This window comes from Anser anser (genome assembly GCF_964211835.1).
Source record: "Anser anser genome assembly, chromosome: 3".
Classification (NCBI taxonomy): Eukaryota; Metazoa; Chordata; class Aves; order Anseriformes; family Anatidae; genus Anser; species Anser anser.
Window position 1 is genome coordinate 81619331 of NC_139722.1, and position 19169 is coordinate 81638499.

Sequence of the window (19169 nt, forward strand, 5' to 3'; positions counted from 1 at the left end):
GGGCACCTCTTCTGTGGCCCAACATTGGCAGGCCCAGGTTGCCTGTTCCCCCGTTCCCCCGTTCCCCCGTTCCGTGGGTGCTGGAGGCATGTGGGGCTCCAGCCCCAGCCCTCAGAGCCAAGCCCGGAGCTGTGTGAAGCACGTGCCACATGGCCACCACTGCCCTGTTTCCCTTTGCTTCGTGCCATGCAGTGGCTGCTGGGTTGGGTGGCAGATGCCTGAGGTGAGCTTCCAGGATGGATGGGCATGCTGTCCGCCCGTCCATCCATCCATTAGCCACCCATCCATCCACCCGTCCGTCTGTCCATCCATCCATCCGTCCGTCCGTCCGCCCGTCCCCGGGCCGCCTCTCCGCGGATCAGCCAGCAAGGGGCGCTGGGCGGCGGGTTTGCGGGGCGGCGGGTTTGCGGGCTGCGGATCACCTGCAGCAGCGGGGGGGCCGGGAGCTCCGCCCTCCCCGCCCCCCCCCCGCCGTTAATCGCATCCCCCTCCCCTTGTGCCAGGCACTGCCACTGAGGCGGCCGAGCCGCTCCGAGCCGTGCCGAGCCGAGCCGCGCCAACCTGCTGCAGGCGGGCGGGCACCCGCACCCCGCTCGCAGCCAGGGCCGGGCTGGGGCTGCCGCCTCCGCCATCCCCGCACTTGCCCCAGCCCGGTAGGGCGGCCAGCCTTCGGCCGCCTCCTCCTTCTCCTCCTCACCGGGAGCCACCGCCGCCGCCCGGCAGAAAGGCAGAGCGGGGGAGCCATGGCCGAGGGGGGCGAGGGCGAGGACGAGATCCAGTTCCTGCGAACTGTAAGCGCCGCGCCTGCATCCCCCTCCTCCGCGCTGGGCCGGGGGGCGACGCCCGGGCTTTGCCCTGGGGGGGCACCGGGACCCGGGTGATGGGGGGGGGTAGAGGGGATGCTGCCGGGCAGGGGGAGGCTCCGAGCTGTCCCCCCGGTGGGGTTAGCGGGGTTTGGGAGCGGGGGGCGGCGGTGCCGCGGTGCGGGGGCGGCCCGGGGGTGGTGGGGGGCCGGCAGGGCGCCCCCGCCGCTTCCCCGCAGGTATCCGCCGCTCCTGCTGCGGGGAGTCCCCGGCTTCAGGGCTGCGGTCGCGCTCCTTGTGTAAAAGGAGATTTTATATATTAAAAAAGAGTGGCCTCTCCCCTCGCAGCCCGCTCCGCAGCAAGGTTTCCGCTAACTTGCGGGGCGCCCTCGTCGCTGAGCACGGACTAACCCCTTCTCTGGCGTGGGCATCCCTTCTGTACGCCTGTCTTCTTCAGTCCCGAGCACGTCAAGCGCTAGAGCACTTCTTCCCCGAGTTTAATTAATACGTCGGGACTGCTGCGTTTTGTGCTTCTCGGGGTTATTTGTCTTCCAGCGACGCTTTTATTTACCTGCTGGGCCATCTCGCAAGTGCTGCTTGTACACACAGCCCCAGCAAGTTTTGTAGATGGGCATATTTGCATGGAGCCGTATGCACACCCTGTCACAGCTTTTGGAAAAATTGCTGAGATGTTTGATAGGATGTTATAGAGTCACTGAGACCATGTGGTTAAGCTCATTTTCCTTTTTATTTAGTGCAGTCTGACTTAGAAAATGTTCATGATCCGTGTCTTGTAAGAAAATGCATAAAAAGGAGGGGGAAGCAAACCACGTAGATACCGTATACGAAGCACTTCATCTGCTGTTGGCAGCATTATGAATCCTGGATCTTGGTGGTCTTAGCTTTATTTCAATCAGAAACTGGGAAATAATAGATAATTTTCCTGTTAAAATATTTTGAATTCTTGGAAGGTCTGGTTAGACAGGGAATATAGCTGTTATGCAACACTAGCATGAAAATTGTCGACTTTTTTTTCCCCTCTCAGCATTATTTGACTTGTATTGTAGTGTTGTATAACACCTAAAGGCAAAACAAAATACTTCTTTGAGAGAAAATGGGCCATTCAATTTTTGAGTTTTATTGTTAGTCCTCTTGCTGGTGAACATTTCTGGAAGACTTGTACCATCACAGGCAGGCTTACTGCAGGTTTGAATGTTAAGCGTAGCTCATGGAAGTGCTGTTATCTGAATGCCTAATAGGGAAAGAGAAGCAGGGAAGCATGCTAATACTGCTCTGCACAGACAGAGTGTTAAACCACAGCACCTGACAGCAACAGCACATTATGTAAAAACAACACTCCTGATAATTTGCGTCAGGCTTAGTAGAGATCTGGCAAACACAGCCTTAGACCATCCTGGACATTTTTTTAGGATGTCGTACTGGTGGAAAAATGACCTTGAACAGGGTAAACTGAGGCACAGGGAAGGCTTTTTGTGTAGTGAAATAAAGTAATAATAATAAAAAGAAATAACCTTTTTGCATGAAGTAGTGAAACTTTAATGTGTAGTTATTTGTAAGTAGTGAGTTTTTTACTTCTCTTTTGTTGGAGTTATGAGCGTTGCTTGGAAAAGTCAGTTGCTTTAAGATGTAACCTGTGTAGTCTTCCTTCTATCCTTAGAAAGTTTGGATTAGTTTTCTGTAAAGCTATTAGATATGTGTAAATTTCTGGATTGATAGAAAGCACTCGAAATCAACTGTAACCTGATAATTGCTGCAGTTTCTCCGCTGAGTTATTTATTTTCGAAAGAGTAATTAGGGACAGATGGATTCATGAATGCTTTGGTAGTTAAAATAGAACTTTTCAAAGAACACCTTATGCAAGCGAAAAAGCTTTCTGTGCTCTGAATACCTTAATCATGACATCTGTAGGCCCACTACATGTAGACAGTGTTTTCTGTATTTTCTTCTTCTGATGGCTTTGGATAAACTTTCTGAAAATGCAGGTTCTCTTTCTGATGTTGCAAAATTACTGTAGTTGTCTTTAGAGTTTGCCCTGGAATTTAAGCACAGTGTATTTTTTTTTTTAATGTTTAAAGAGAAATGAATTTTTTTTCAATAAAAAGATGCCTTTCTTTGCAGTTAGCTATTAAACTGCATTTGTGTTTGCAATCTACATGTTGATCACTAATTTTCTTTTGTGTGTGCGTGTTTTTCTTTGTCTACACACATTCCTGTTTTACCCAATGATTCCTCTTCTCTTGGTGCTTTTATCTTATTATTATTTTTTTTAATAATGTGACATCGTGCATTTCCTCCTACAAATTTGCTGCTAGGGTGAATGTCTGTTTCAGTTGGGAATGGTTTGATATGTCACTGCTGAAAAGTGAACGTAACCTATTAATGCCTTGGGTTTCTGGAGGTATCAGTTCCTATATTGATCAAGACAACCCCAGACAGACTGGAATTCAGCCCTTCTCCAGGAGGTTTTATATAGTTCTCTGAATTATAGGCGTCTCCACAGACAGTGGTCTCCTCAATACTTTGCTGAATATGGCAGGTGGAGGTAGCCTTATATTACGTGTACCCATTTTTAGGCTTGGATTTGCATTTCCCTGACCTCCCACTGAAGGCATGAGTGAGGTGCAAGGGGAGTGAAGAGGAGCAAGTATCCTGCTTTGGGTTTTATTAGCTGTTTGTCTGGAGGATAGCCACTTCACTGTAGAGGATTTATTCATTTATTTATTTAGTTAGTTAGTTAATATTACAAAGGAGAAAGATGTGTACAAAACAAACTTTTCATTTGTTTATTCTTTATGTTCAATAACACAAACTGTTTATAGTTAACAGGGGAATGACTTGTTTACTTTTTTCTTTTGTTTCAGGATATGTAATTTATCCAAAGGGAAAATAATTCAGAGCTCCACAGGAGAACAGAAAATGTATTTGCCTAAATGCATATGCTCCTTTCATAATGTGTACGTTCAAGGAGTGACTTTTGTGGTACAGTATTCACATAAAGGCCCTTGTGTGGAGGCATGTTGTGGAGGATAGGGTTGAAACAGTAGCAGTATTTCAACAAAATACTGCCTAGGAGTATCCCTTACACTGGTTAAAGGTGCCCTGAGTTTTGGAAGCAATTATGTACCAAGGAGTGATGAGATGTTGCAATTCAGCTATTAGATCTCAGGATGTTCCTGATGCCAGTGCGTATGTTTTCCTGGAGCTGTGGAGTTTCTTGCATCAGAGACAGGTCTTCTTTAAGATGTTTATGGTAGGTGACACCATCAGGACACACTGAAGTAAGTCTGACGGGGTTATGGTCTTTCTCACTGTCCTGTAAGACAGTGGAGGCTAACATGTCTGTCAGAAATCAGAAGCACAGTCAGTGGGCGCAGCACATTTTCCACAGGTCCTTTGAACTCATTCTCTCTCTTTTTTTTTTTCTTCTTTTCTTTCCTTTTTTTTTTTTTTTTAATTAGAATGCTGATGTTCTTCTGTGCTCCCCCCTCCCTCATTTGTTTAATAAGTTCTCTTGCTTGTGTGAGTGTGTTCTGTGCTGCATTATCTTGTACATGGACTTAATTGTTCTGAGTATGACTATGACTGTTAGAGAAAATTGGAAGGGTACTTTCCAACACTGGAAATGTACTTCTAAATGAAGTTAAATGTTATTTAGGTTTGATGTGCAGAAGATTTTGCTAACTCAGTGCTGGGATTTTGTACTTCAGATGATAAAAGAATGGAGTTTGTGGCAGAGAATTTTTCTTCACTCTAAAATGAAGAATGTGGTTCAAATGTGGTTGTGTTTGAAGGACAGAAATTCTGTGATTCCAGAGTCACTTCTGTTGCAGATAGTCCTCTTTATAAAAGCATTTAAACAAGGAGTGTTACTTCAAATCTGATTAAAAATCATATACTTAAATGCCATCATGAATGAAGATGGAACTACAGGACAAAGAAGGAAGCTGGACAAACCAGATCTTATTACTTATTATTTTAAAATAATCTTGAAACATAAGAAGAGTTGTTTCTATGTGTATCTCTTCGTGAAATAGAATAGAAATGTTTTTTTTTTTCCCTCTACAGTGCTTTTCATTCACTGTTTATCTTTAAAGAATTTTTTAAATCATTATATGTAACACCTTCAATTCTGTTAGCTGTGGTCATCAAATGTACAAATGCAGCTGCCAATGTGCACTGAGAACAATGCACAAAACCAACCTTGGATATTAGGAATGATTTTAGAAGGAAAAAACATTGAAAGACACTTTGGCTAGCCTTTGTTTATCTTGAAAGCTATTCCTTGTAACTGTCGGTATGCGACTTCTGAAGATTCACCAGGGACTGGCACAAGAGACTACTGCTTAACAGCTCATGTGAGGGATGGCGTGGCTGCCATTGCAGTGTCTGTACCTTCCTCCCTAAGGCACTGCACTGCAGTACAGATACTCAATCCGATCTCAAATTCTGTTTTGGAATTGAACTGGACAGACTGTAGTGAATGCATTTTAGCTAGGACTTCTAGTCCATTTCTTATTTGGGAATTGTGTGAACATTTGGATATCAATGTTTTAATTCCTAAATTGTTAGACAAACATTTTATACCATCCTTAGACTGGTTATCAGTGGATAAAATCAGTTGTCTGTGTACTGTCTTGTGTGGTGTTCTGCATCTGGAGGTTGTCTGTATGGGACATGTGAGAGAGGTTGAGGAAGCTCCGTAGCAAGCAGCTGGTCCAACAGAGAGACAAGTTTCTTGCTATCCCTGTGAGTTAGCTGGCTTGCGTTTTGATGCGTAGAGAACTCTTCCTTTCAGTGCCTGAAAGTGTTTTGATGGATGGTGCTGCTTAGCATCATGAAGGCCCGAGGAATATCTATCACAGGAACCTGAACTGCAGATACATTGTAAGGAGAGAATTCCAGTATAAACACGGATTAACTTCTGACCAAAGATTTAGCACAGTCTCAAGAGCTACATCTGCCTTTGACTTCTTTATTTTAATGCTATGTTATTACAGGTGTATTTTAAAGGTGGCTTTCCTTTTATATAGCTGTGTGGAAAATGTGCGTGATGTTTCTAATTCAGGAAAGTACAACAGTTCTTGTGCAAAGATAAGGGTGTGTTGAAATATTTCTCTGAGTCAAGATAAAAGATAGGCAAGTGACCATATGGGAGAATAATGAAAGTGGGCTGCATCCACGAAGTACATGAATTAAACTAAAAATACAGAGATCTTTTCCTCCTAATTTTTTTTAACTTATTGGTGTTTTGTATTAAAACTGAGTTTTGGTTTTGTTTCCTAAACTGTTGATTAAATTTACTGAATTGGTTCAAAAAGTAGACTTTGCTATCTGTGGACAGCAAAAGAGAAGTTAGAAACCATCTGTGTGTGTAGGTGCTCGGCTTTCCTATTCTTCCTGATAAGTATTTAAGTGACATAAATTTGTTCCTTTTTTGTGTCATGGTACTAGTACATAAATAACCTTTGCTGAACTGGTAAATGGACACATTTTATGGGGATGATGAAAGAAGTTTACAACTTTACAACTTCAGTCTACAACTTCCTTGCGAGGGGGAGTGGAGAGGCAGGTGACCTATTCTCCTTAATCACCAGTGACAGGACCTGTGGGAACGGTGTGAAGCTGAGGCACGGGAAGTTTAGGCTAGACATCAGGAAGAGGTTCTTCACCGAGAGGGTGGTCGCACGCTGGAACAGGCTCCCCAGGGAAGTAGTCACTGCACCAAGCCTGTCTAAATTTAAGAAGAGATTGGACTGTGCACTTAGTCACACAGTCTAAACTTTTGGGCAGACCTGTGCGGTGCCAGGAGTTGGACTTGATGATCCTTAAGGGTCCCTTCCAACTTGGGATATTCTGTGATTCTAAGTTTAAATTTTTCTTTGTGGTTGTTGTGGTTTGAACTGTGGTTGACTGAGATTAAAGGAGTCAGCGATGTACTTGCTATATTGTCTGAACATTTTTTTCTTAATCTGTGCATAAAAGGAGTATCTCTTTAGTCATTAGCAAATAATTACTTGGAATGCTATGGAGAAGTCTCAGGATGAAGCCCTGCTGTTGTAAATATGTACCACACATTTATTAGGTACTCATAAGAATGGCTAAAATAAATACATTAGTCAAATGAACAAAATGTTTTTTTTATACAACCACTTGTTTAAAAAGAGATGGCTTATGTTTGTAATGGTTCCCCCGGTCACGTAGGGTAACGAGGTCTCATGAGCAAAACTTGGATACCACCAAAGGCAGAGCTATTGACTTCAATGGAACCAGGTTTTCATCTCCCGACTTTGTTTGCAGCCAGAGTGGCTACAAATGTGTGCCTAATAGTTTTTACTGTGTAAATGTCAGTTTGCTTCTGAAAACCATAAAGCTCTGGGAAGATTCAGTCTTCTGATTGGAATTGCTCCTAGTTACGGCGTTGTTAGGAGACTTTCATTGTCATCTATCAGATGGATCTTTTAGTGCAGCACTTCTGGGAAATTAAGCTCTATGAATTTCTGGAGATGGCTGTCCCTCTAAAGTGGAAATAAAATTGCAGGAATTCTCTGTATTTTGTATTGGTCAGGGGCTTCCTCTTTTATACATCATATACAAGAATTTTGTTATTGATTGCAAGGGGTCACTTCCTCAAAAGAATAAGTTCTCGAGACAAATAATCACTAGGGGCGGATGAGTAATGTTTTCCCATTAATACCATTTTAGACTTCATCTTTGAACAAAAGTGCAAGAAAGTTCTGTATCTCAAGAGAAAGTTTCATACTGATGTATGAGATAAGACTACCAGAATCTGGGCTCTGGCTTGATTGAGCTACTTGGTTTGAATTTTCGCCCTGAGCGTTGAGCATAGGTGAATAGAAACAGTTGCTAGTGAAGTACATAATCCAGACACCTTAATTGCTTTTTGATACTTTTGTCCAAATTTATGCATATGCATTACAAAGAAGTGTTTCATTTGGGTTAATGTTTCCTCTGTTTGTACACATTTGCATTTATAACACGAATTCTTGAATTAAAATTGTTATCCTCAAGTAGTAGGAAGAGGACATAATATTTCTGAAGAAAAATGGTACAAAAAAAAAAAAGCCAGGGCAGATTTTTCAGTCTTAGTATCTTGTCACTGCTTTCTTGTATTTAGATTAAAAAGCTTTTAAAGATGCTTTCATGATATGTGGCAAAATAAAATAACAACCTAAGAGTAATGTATTTTCTTTTAATTAAAGCTGAAAATGTGAAACCTGTTATTTCATCCTTCAGGCAGCTTGCAAACACCCATTTTAAATCTTAACCGTGGTCAGAAGGAGGTGAGAACAGAGCGCTTGAATTATTTACAGTTTATACCCTGGAAATTCTCCCAATAGCAAAACAAGAATAGCATAGCCTGGCATAATTCTCTGTCTCTCGTCAAAATCCTACAATAATAAGACCTATACTATGTTTTGCAAGTGTATGATACTGAAAGCCGTGTCTTGCTGTGCTTTCTGTGCCACTTCGGGAATGGAAGACCCCTTGAAGTGGATGCCCGATGCATCTCAGTAAATGAGAAAAGGCACAAAGGGGCTGGTTTAGGTAACAGCAGAAGCCTTTAAAAGGCAACCATAGCAGTGCAGAGCTACTGCAATATTCTGTGCCCATCAGGGGAACAGCAATGATATTTCTTTGTTGTCACTGCAATAAACAGAACAACTTAAGAGACAACTTAAGAGCAGCCACTGCCTGCAACATCATCACAGAAAAGATCATCCCGGTTTTCTAACAAAGACTAGCAGGAGCTCCCTCCTGCTTTTGTGGCAGCATAGCTTTATGCTGTGCTCACTTCTTAGTAAGCCGGAGCTTCATTAACTAGTTGTGTATTCACTTGTGAAAGAAGTCTTTTTTTTTTTTTTTTTTTTTCTTCCTAATAATGGTGATGTTACTTGTCAGGTAGGTGTTTAAACTCTTCAGATATGTTGCTACTCCCACAGCCCAATGATATGTAACTCAGCTATAGGTTTGAACAGACACATTTGAGACATATTGTGATTTAGTGGAAGCTTTGCTTAGCTTCTCAGAATTGCTTTAAGAGAAAAAAACACACAACAACTCCATTTTGAGCTGACAAAAATTCTTGTAGAAACATGCTGTAGATTTTGTTTTGATATAAAAGTTTCCTGCAATCCTGTGGAGGAAATGCTCTTGTATTTTGGATAGTTCCAAGATATTACATGTGATGTTATGCCTCCAAGTCCACATCAGAATTGTGTTAGCAGTATCTCATACAAGAGTACTATATTCAGTAAGCTACACGCTGGTTCATTTGCAGTTGCTTTTCTTTGAACTTTCAACCTCTGAGTCCAACATTTTTTTGTTCGATCTCTCTCATTCTTCCTTTTTATTGTCATAGCTGCTGAGACCTCTCTGTCTTCTGGTATTGGGTTTGATTGCTCTTCCTGATACAGTTTGACACACTTCAACCCAAGCCTGTGGCAGAACTTGCTACTGTCTTCAGTTATGAATTTAAACGTTCATTCAAACTGGTGGAAGGATGTTTTCCTGAAGGTGGCTCTTAAACTTGGAATTTGTTTATTTTTTATTTTTTTCCTTGTTGTCTTGATCTGACAAATGGCAAGGACAAGGTCTTCCCTTCTTTCCTCTCACAGAACAGGAAAATAACTATATTAAAAATGTCACATCAAGTTTACCAAGTAGGAGAGCGGTTATGATGAGAACTTGAGTAATCTGTGTTTATCCACATCATTGTATTGATGTATGGAAAACATCTGATGCTTTTGGAGTCCTTCAGCTCAAAAATCCTTAATTTTAGCTGTACAGCATTTGATGAGAAAAGGAGGGATGGAATGTATGAAGGAGGGATGTCAAATCTCATACTGAGTTTTGTCATCCTCTTGAGAGGTATACCTTGGTGCTTGGCTTTTCTCCAGAATAAAACAGATGTTTATGCCTAGAAATTTTAACTCTGAGTTTAGGCTCAAGTAGTTTTTTTGTTGTTGTTGATAATGAAGGAGAAAAATAAGAATTAGGTTGTAAGAATTCGTAAGCCTTGTAAGCTTTTTGTGTTCTTAAAGATGGAGAAATATATATATATATATATATATATATTTTTTCTAGGAGGAATGTGGCTAAAAAAATACACAAAAAGCACTGTGTAGCTGCAGTTTTAAGTACTGAAGAACTTACACCTGTTTATTGACTGCAGCCGGCTGAGAATGGAGATTTTAATTTAATTTAGGAATTGTCATACCTGTTTGAATCATAGAATGGTTTAGGTTGGAAGGGGCCTTAAAGATCATCTAGTTTTGTTCTCCTCCTCCTCCCCCTCTCCCCCCCAGTAGTCATAATCTACTGATAATCATTAGATGAATGTGGTTTAAAGATATGTCAGGCTGTGATGTTGGTATATTTTATTGAGAATGTTACAGGCATCACTTTTTTGATTGTTTTAATTGTCAGAAGTAATGTATAGCTCTTCTTTTTTATTCTGAGATTTCTAGTTGAATTTTAGCTTATAACTTATGTGTCTGCTGCAATTGCAGCTGCAGTCTCTAAATTTCTTCTTTCCTTATATACTTCTTTAGATCTGTTAGTAAAGCAGAATTATATGTTTTCTGTTTTACCTCTATTTTTATTCTGCACTCTGTTCTGCAGTTTATTTTTTTTTTTTTACGTGACAGCTGCAAAGTTAAGAGCATCAGTGACTATTCTTCCCTTCCAAACCAATTTGTTTCGGGGGATGCCCCTCAGACTTGGTAAGTCGCTGCTCTCTAGAAGTCCTGGCTTAAGGAATCATTTACTCTGGCCTTCTGCACAGGGGTGTATTCTGTTGACTCTGAGGAAAGGGTTAGTGGAGAGATGCTGTATTAGTTTTCCTAAAGCTCTAATCCTGTAAAGTAATCCTATTAATATGGTGTGTGAGAAATGCTCAGGCTTCAGAACTTGATGGGAGAGATTTGTTTCCATGCATGGCACCTGCATTTCTGTTTACATAGGAAGGCCTTGCTTCACTTTTTGGTTTACTAACAGAATTAACTAACATGGGTCAGAACACGCATTCAATGAAAGAATAAGTTCAGTTGGGTAGTGAACCGTGGGAGTGTTAACGCTAACAAAATTCTTCTTTATGTATCTATGTGATTTCATATTAGTGAGTGTGATTTTTTTTTTATGATGATTTATGTCTGTTACAGAATTACAGTTTGACAATTGGAACCACATCTAGAACTTGGGAAGCGTGCTTTGTTGTAGTAAGTTCTTATTCAAAAGTTATGGCTTGCTATTAGTAGTTATAGCCTAGTAATTTCTTTTACTGGGAGGGGCAGAGAAATGAGCAGTACTGGGAGTGAAATGGGTTTGTAGCTACATTGCACACCTTTAACTACAGTAATCAGCTGAAGAAAATCCTTATATTCCTTTCAAAACTTCTAGCTGGATCTCATTTTCCCTGCTGAAGGAATAATAAATTGTTTAAGTGAAAGAAATGCATAAAGCAGGCAGGTTGGTATAACAGGTTGTTTAAGGCTATTTCATTAGTAAAAATGCAGAAGAAAATACTTCAGGCCAAAAAATGTATTTGTACCATAAGCTTAAAACCAAGTGCTGCATTACAAAGGCTGCTTCCAATAAAAACACGGCTGTATTACCTGTTGCTTAAGTTCTACTGCAATTGTAATGGAAATTCATTGATTTTGTCAGATATTTAGCAGAATAATCTACTCTGTATCCATTAAACATTTTATGAACCAATTTGCTTGCCCAGGACTTCAGGGGGTCTATATGGCTATATGTTTCTTTTAAGTCTGGTTCTGCTCTCACTGGTGATAATGTCAAGCCTCTTCCGCTAGACTTGAGCACATATCATTTTGTATGCTCTTTGTCTGCAATTTTAAGCACAATTAATATTTATCTTGTTTATGCCCCCAAAATGTGTGACCTGCTTTTCACACAATTAGCTTTAAAATGTGTATGCTTCGCTAATTGTGCTTCAAAGTGTTTACATCTAAATACTGGTAAACCATTCCAAGTTTGCCATGGAGACGTACCTGGTTGTCCAATGCAACAAAGGCGATAATCTGTCATGTTGCTATCTGAGAAGAAAGCTAGATTGTTCTTATTCTGCAAATCTCCTGAAGTCTTCATTAGTTCTTCATTAATGAATGAAATATTGCTCTTGCGGAGTAGTATCCTTAATTTGTGTTAGCAGTGCACTTTTACTGTGTCCAGCATAATTTTTATGTCTTCTATGGAACTCAAAGTCAGCTCTAATTTGGGTTTGAGGTTATGTATGCTGTTTAAATTACTCAGGATGTCATATTTACTGTGAGGGAGTACTGTTTTTTAGGTAATTGATATGTACAAAATACTTATTTTTCTTACTTATTCCTTTTACTCTTCCAGTCTCCTATCTCCTATCTTTCTTTGTATCTTTTTTCTTACTTTCTAAAAATTAAAACAAAAAAATACTTTTCTTTCATGGTCTGTATTGTAACATTAGAGACGTGACTTGTCTTGAAGCTTTTACTTTTAGGTGAGTACAGTTGCTTTTGCTTAGTTAATGAAGAAAGTTTCAATTACACTTCAAGGTAAGCAACTATCTTGTCACAAAGAGTTTCTGAAAGATCTTGGGATCTCCCGTGATTTATTTGTTGTCTGTAAGCCTAATTAAAGCCAATTTTAGGGATATTGGATTAGCACTTCCTGGAAATGAGCTCTCACAGGGCAGTGTTGCTCTTTCAGACTACTGTGTTAACTATGGCAATGGTGAAATTGCAAAAATTAGGTACGCTTTCAGGTTCACTGTAAAAAGCATGTTAATGGTAAAATAAGTCTGCCTTTTTTTTTTTCTGAACTGATCAGAATAGCGTACTTTGTACTTAGAATGTATAGTAAAAAACATATAGGTATAACAGTAGAAGATCTTTTGCTTCTATGCTTGTTTTTCTACTTGGTGTAGTCTGTCTCCTTGACTCTTGGCTTACAGTAAAATTGGCAGGCTTTAATGGAAAGGTCTTCAACCAATTTTTGGCTACGCATGATTTGCACGGCATTATCTGATAATATTCATTTCCCACCTTATTTCCTGCTGAGATAGGGTGTAAGTTCGCTATATTTATTGAATTTTCCATAAATGGGACCAAACCTTCTGTGTACCCTTGCATGTTTTGTATTCTATATGTTGTTTTCCAGTTGTCCAGAGGCTTCTTTGTTATCGGAAATGAACTATTTCAAATGATGTATATGGCATGTTCTCATGAATATGTTAATGTAAAATGTTGTGTAACTAACTTCTTTTTTCCTTAAGCATTGAAATTAGTGTGGATCAGAGTAAAAATAAGAAAATGACAGATATTGATTGCTTGAAAGCACACATGGTTTGCATCTTACTTCCATGTATCTTGTTGCTGATTTGTGTTTGTTCTCGACCTTTTAGGGATTTGTGTATCTATACATCTCTATATATTTTTGTCTAAACTAACCCATATCTGGAATCTAACCCACCTTTCAATTTGTAAATTCTTTCAAAAACTGCCCTCCCTGTATGAAGGGTGATGAACCCTACATGGTAGTTTTCTTCTGAAGAAGACAATGTTGGGAAACATGATAGTGTTTATAAACAGCCTCTTGTCCTCTTTTAAAACTGATCTACTTGTGTGCATTGTTTTGTTCTTTGTGCAACTCATGCTGAAGTCAAGGTTAATGTATTTTTTAATTTGGATTCAGTGTTCTGTTATGTAGAATATGTTCTTATATTAAAGATGTTTATATCCTAAAGAGCTTAGATTATTGTAATAATCTTACACTCACTGTAGTTTTATGATTAATAAATAAAATGCTTTATCAAACTTTTTCCATGGCTATGGATAAAGAATTATTTTGAAATTTTTAATACTTACAGGAGAGATGGACATCACTTTTATATATTACATAACAGTTATGTAAGATTCTTGTGACTTGTTTTTCTTTTTGCAGAGAACCTTTTTTTTTTCCATGAAAGCAGTAGCAGTAGTTTGTCCTATGATTTTTTTTTTATTTCTCCCCCCTCAGGGTGGAAAGCAACCTCTATTCTGTAATTAATGTTTCTCAGTAAGGTGGTACAATGTAGTAAAATCATAAATACATTTTGTAAGACTGGATACATGTTGTTGAAAGCTATGGCAGTGTTTGGGTCAGAGAACAAAAATAATTTGGATAGACGTGGCTACTTCTGATCTGGAAGGTAGCCCAGAACACCTATTCCTTCCACTCCTTATGAGGTAAGGGAAACGATGTTGTGAAAGAGACTTTCATCACTTCTTTCAAACTTGCAAGATACAAAACAGAGAGATCAGAATCAGGCTATGCAGGTTTGGTACTGACTCCCAGAAGAAATTCCTTCTCTGTTGGCTTTTCCTTGCCGCTAAAATATTAGATGCTAGTTCAAGAGAAGGATGGTCTGGAATGGTTTGTGTTACTACCATGAAACCCTCTGGTCTATGGAGGGCAGTTGTCTCACTGTAACTGACAATTTTTTGGCTGGTTCAGCTGGAAACTTGGACTGTTTACTTCAGTGGTACCAGCAGATTCTGAGTTCACACCTACTGGTGGCCAAGGATTAGCTCTTTCACTGGATGTATAAGAGAATTCAAATGAGAAAGTGTGGTCAGTCCACGATGTTCACTAGGTTTTGGTTGTGCAACTTCTGTTACTTAAATAGTGTTTTAATATCCCATCTAGCTATGATAACTCTTAGCTCTTGTAGATGTTGTTTGCATATTATATTTTCAGATTCAGTCATTTGTGGTAAGAGTAAATTTTTTTTACATGCTGTACATTCAGAAAGTATTTAGCAAGTAGTAGAGGCAAACAGAATACAAAATCCAGTGCATCATGATAAGCCTGAGGCTATAGAATGTTAGTAATTGCACAGAGGAAGTCTTTGTAGCTGAAAATGTGCACAAAGTCCATCATGATAGTCAGAAATTTAGTCCTGTCTAAGGGCAAGGATATGTCAATTGAAAGTGTCATTGCAATTGAAGTATCACAATGTGATGCTCATGAACTGACCGGAGGTTGAAAGAAGCTGCTGTTACAAGACTCAGAGATGATCCAGGGGACACAAAGAGTTTTATTAAAGATTAGCTGATAACAGTATCTTTCCCACTTGATTAATCAACATAACATGTATGGAACTGTGGTACAGCTTTCAGTGTGGAATCCTTCTCTCTGGGGTTGTTTTAAAAAGACTTCCTATGGAGAAGTGTTTAAGGTTTTTTTGTTATATTTTATTTATTTATTAATTATATATTTTTTTAAGCACATTACTAAAGTTGCTTAAGGGAACTATCAAACTGCTGAGCCTCTTGAAAGGTTTTCATGAACTGTGTTTTTCTTCCTTTTCGGACTTGAGGCATTAGAAATTCTGCCGCATTGCTCTGGTACCTTTCAGTGCATTAGCTACACAGCTCAGCTGACGTGGTTTTGTTGTTGGCAACCAGGCTATCCAAAGAAGATGAATCACGCAATTTTATAGTCTTGACCCTTGCAAGATCAAGAATAAAATGTATGCACACTTTTTCAATATATATGTGTGTGTGTATATATATATATATCATAGATTTTATATATATATAGCATAGATTATTTATATATATATATATAATATTTATATTTCTTTCCCCTTTGGAGAGAACTGTAGAACAGAAGAAACTTTTTACATCTGTTCCTAGCTATTTCACTTGAATATAGATTTTTTTTTTTTAAACATATTTTCCAGTATTCAAGAAATCAATAGGATCCAGCACATGATAAAAAGATCAGAAAAAACAAGCATTCATTAACAGATTACATGTGGATGTTTCTGGATCTTGTTTGGAGCCTTGATTGAAAATGGTTTATCTTTTCCTTCAAATCTGATGGGAAGGCTTGCATGACATTGAGGTCCAGGCAACAGTGGAAAAAATAAATTATCACTGTTTTTCTAAAGGGAGATTGTAAAGATCAACTGTGGATCAAGTATTAGGGATTCAAGATTCTTGTTGCTGAAGGACTTAGGGATCTTTTGAAAACGAGTTCCTTTTTCTCTTGGAAAATGCTCTGATGATAGTCTTATTGGGGCCAGGCAAGATTTTTAATTTAGAAAAGATCTTAAAATGGAGATGGGTCTTATAGAAATGCCATTTAACCATTTTTGACCTAAGCTATTTTCTAGAAACAACATGAAATAGAAAAAGAAACATTTCTTTCTCATTAGAAAACTACCTTCAAACTTCTTTGGCAACTCTAATGTTGAAGGCTACTTTTTCATCAATATTTCTCTTTTCTTTATCTCTTCTGTATGTGCTCATTTGCTGTAAAGAATGTAGAGCTGTATTACCCTGTTTTAAATTTAAAGAAATAAAATTTTAAGAATGGTGCCTAGTAGCTGCTATATTTATCACTTCAGAGGAGAGTTCAATGTGAGGAAAAAGTAGTTTATGAAAAGTTCTTTAAATGGAATTGTATGTAAAATCTCTAATCGCTATCAGGGTGTTTAGAAAGCACAATAGATTTGATGGTCATCTCTTGAGATGAATTTCTGAACATCTTTGTAAACAAGATATAAAGCTTGTAATGTTCAAGTCAGCTTTGATTTGGGAGAAAGAAATGCTGAAGAGCTTTTTGAGAAGGAATGTCTAGAGTGTTTACATAGTTGCATAGAAATATTGCATTTTTAATTTGTAAAGCTGAATTTTCTTCTGTGTGTAAATGGTGTAATTCAAGATCATGAGCTGTCTGACTGAAATATGACTTAGAGCCTGTGGACAGGAAAGTTTTCCAGTTTGTTCTCTAGACCAAAGGGAATGTCCCACTGAATACATTTGTCAGTTTTTCTCGATTAAGGGAGGGATCCCCGAAGTGTCAGATAAGTTATAACAAATCAGGCTGTAGCTGGCACTGTTTCAGTGCTAGGCATCTAACTGAAGACATTCTTTACAAAGAATGTCTAGTAAATGAACATGGTGCACTTATCCATATCCATATTTTGTGAAATACCACAGGAATAGCTGTGTCGTTTTAATTATAAATAATTTTTTTGGCCTATTCCCCATCCAGCGTAATGTTATTTTCAAATACTGAAGGAATGTGTTTTCAAGTGCAGTTATAATAAAAATCACAGCCGTGAAACTAATGTATGACCATAAACAGACACATCCTATAAAGGATGCATGGGAAAGCTGTCTGAAGAACATTTCTAGCTTTCTATATGTTGAATACAAAGCAGCCTCTTCAGCAGTCTAAAAATGTATCTTCAGATGTTTTATGTGGTGCTGCCTTGGTGACAGCAACCGAGTGGTGGTGATATGACATGCTAGTGTAGATAACCTGCTTGTGGTGGTTTTAGCCTGCTGGGCAGCTGAACTTCACCACAACCATGTTCTCACTCCCTCTCCTCAAATTAAGACGGGGAGAAAGGGCTCTAGGGTTGAGATAAGGACAGGGAGATCACTCACCAGTTATTGTCACAGGCAAAACAGACTCATCATAGGGAGATTAATATGATTTATTGCCTATCACTATCAGACTAGAATAGTGGGAAACTAACGGCAAACTAAAAACGCCTTTCCCCCATTCGCCCTCCTTTACCTCCTCCACCCAAGTGGTGCAGGGAAACGGCGAATGGGGGCTGCGGTCAGTCCCTAATGCTTCGTCTCCGCTGCTCCTTCATGGTCACTCTCTGCCCCTGCTCCACGTGGGGTCCCTCCCACGGGATGCCATCCTTCCCGGACTGATCTTGTGTGGGCTGCCCACAGGCAGCAGCTCTTCAAGAACTGCTCCAACATGGGTCCATACCATGATGTCCATCCATCCCCCAGGAGCGAACTGCTCCAGCATGGGTGCCCAGTGGGTGGCAGCTCCCCCCCAGATGCCCTGCTCCTGCGTGGGCTCCTCTCCACAGGCTGCAGCTCCAGCCTGGGGTCTCTCCATGGGTCACAGCCTCCTCCAGGCCACATCCACCCACTCCACTGGGGGGTCCTCCACGGGCTGCAGCATGGAGATCTGCTCCGTGTGGGACCCATGGGCTGCAGGGGGACAGCCTGCTCCACCAGGGGCCTCTCCACAGGCCACAGAGGAGCTTCTGCTCCATGCCTAGAGCAACTCGTGCGCTCCTTCTGCACTGACCTTGGGGGTCTGCAGGGCTGGTTCTCCCACATTTTCTCACTGCTCTCTCCCAGCTGTTGCACAGCAGTTTTTTTTTTTTTCCTCTTCCTTAAATCTGCTGTCCCAGAGGCCCAACCAGTGTTGCTCACTGGTTCAGCTTTGGCCAGCGGCAGGCCCCTTTTGGAGCTGTGTGGAGCTGGCTCTTACCTGGCATGGGGCAGCTGCTGGGCTCTTTTCACAGAGGCCACCCCTGCAGCCTCCTGCTACCAAACCTGGCCACATATTCTCATGGCTTAACACAAATTTTACTTAGCTTTGCTTGAAGTATAGTATCTGTATACAAAATGGCACAATTTTTCTGGTTTCTTCACATTCCCCTTAAGAGCTAAGGGGAGCTCTTAAAAAGTCCAGTTAGGGATGGCTACATGGTGAAGACCTGTATTTTCCATCCAGCAATAGGTGTTGCAGTATTTAAGTGACTGACACACAGAGACTGGTGATGACTGGTGCTGGCAGAAGACGCTTGGTTTGGTGTCTCTCTCTCCAAAAGAGCTCTGCTTTTGTTGTACTCTTAGCTGCTTGTGTGTGTGTTTATGACTGCAGGTAAAAATACGTGGATGTATTTCTGAGCATATTCTTGTGTTTAATGCCAATACTAGTCTACTGAAATAACTTAAATGACTATCAGATGTTCCAAACTGTAGTGAAGAATCTGACTTGTACAGTCTGGTGCTTCTTGTCACCCTGTAATATGGTAAGAGTGAAATCAATACATACACATAAAATATGTTTTTCCATGTCACATCCATATTTTAATTCTGAAACTTTTGTAATGTTTGCTTCTTAATTCCTTCATCTATGAGTTTGAAATTGCATTAAGTTACCTTAGATTAGCAGTGGAAGAGTACATGAAGGGAATGAATTTGGGGATAGGTTTTGAAGAAAGACCTAATTACTGTGTCTTGCAGAACTGCGTAAGATGTCCTAGATCTGAGGAGAGGGGGAGTGTAGATGTTATTGGTACTGAGACAAAACCTGAGGTATTACAATACGCATTCGGTTATCAGAAGATCACAGCTGTTGGATACAAGAGGAATCAAGGGACAAAACCTATTATTATTATTGATTGTTTGCATTACACAGTGTCCAGAGGGCTCAGCTGAGGCAAGGGCCCTGCTATGCTGCCGTACAAATGCGCAGTGAGTCACAGTGAGCACAGATTCCAAATACACGAGA

General features: G+C 40.1%; 1 protein-coding gene across 1 annotated transcript in view; it reads left to right on the forward strand.

Annotated features, from left to right (window-relative positions):
* The first annotated feature begins 459 nt into the window (after positions 1 to 459).
* Positions 460 to 19169, forward strand: part of RYR2 (ryanodine receptor 2) — a 423949-nt gene continuing 405239 nt past the window's right edge. The window contains exon 1 of the mRNA XM_083827634.1: positions 460 to 791. Within this exon, the coding sequence (XP_083683760.1) occupies positions 744 to 791 (48 nt within the window). The 5' untranslated portion in view covers positions 460 to 743. The remainder of the gene's footprint in view (positions 792 to 19169) is intronic.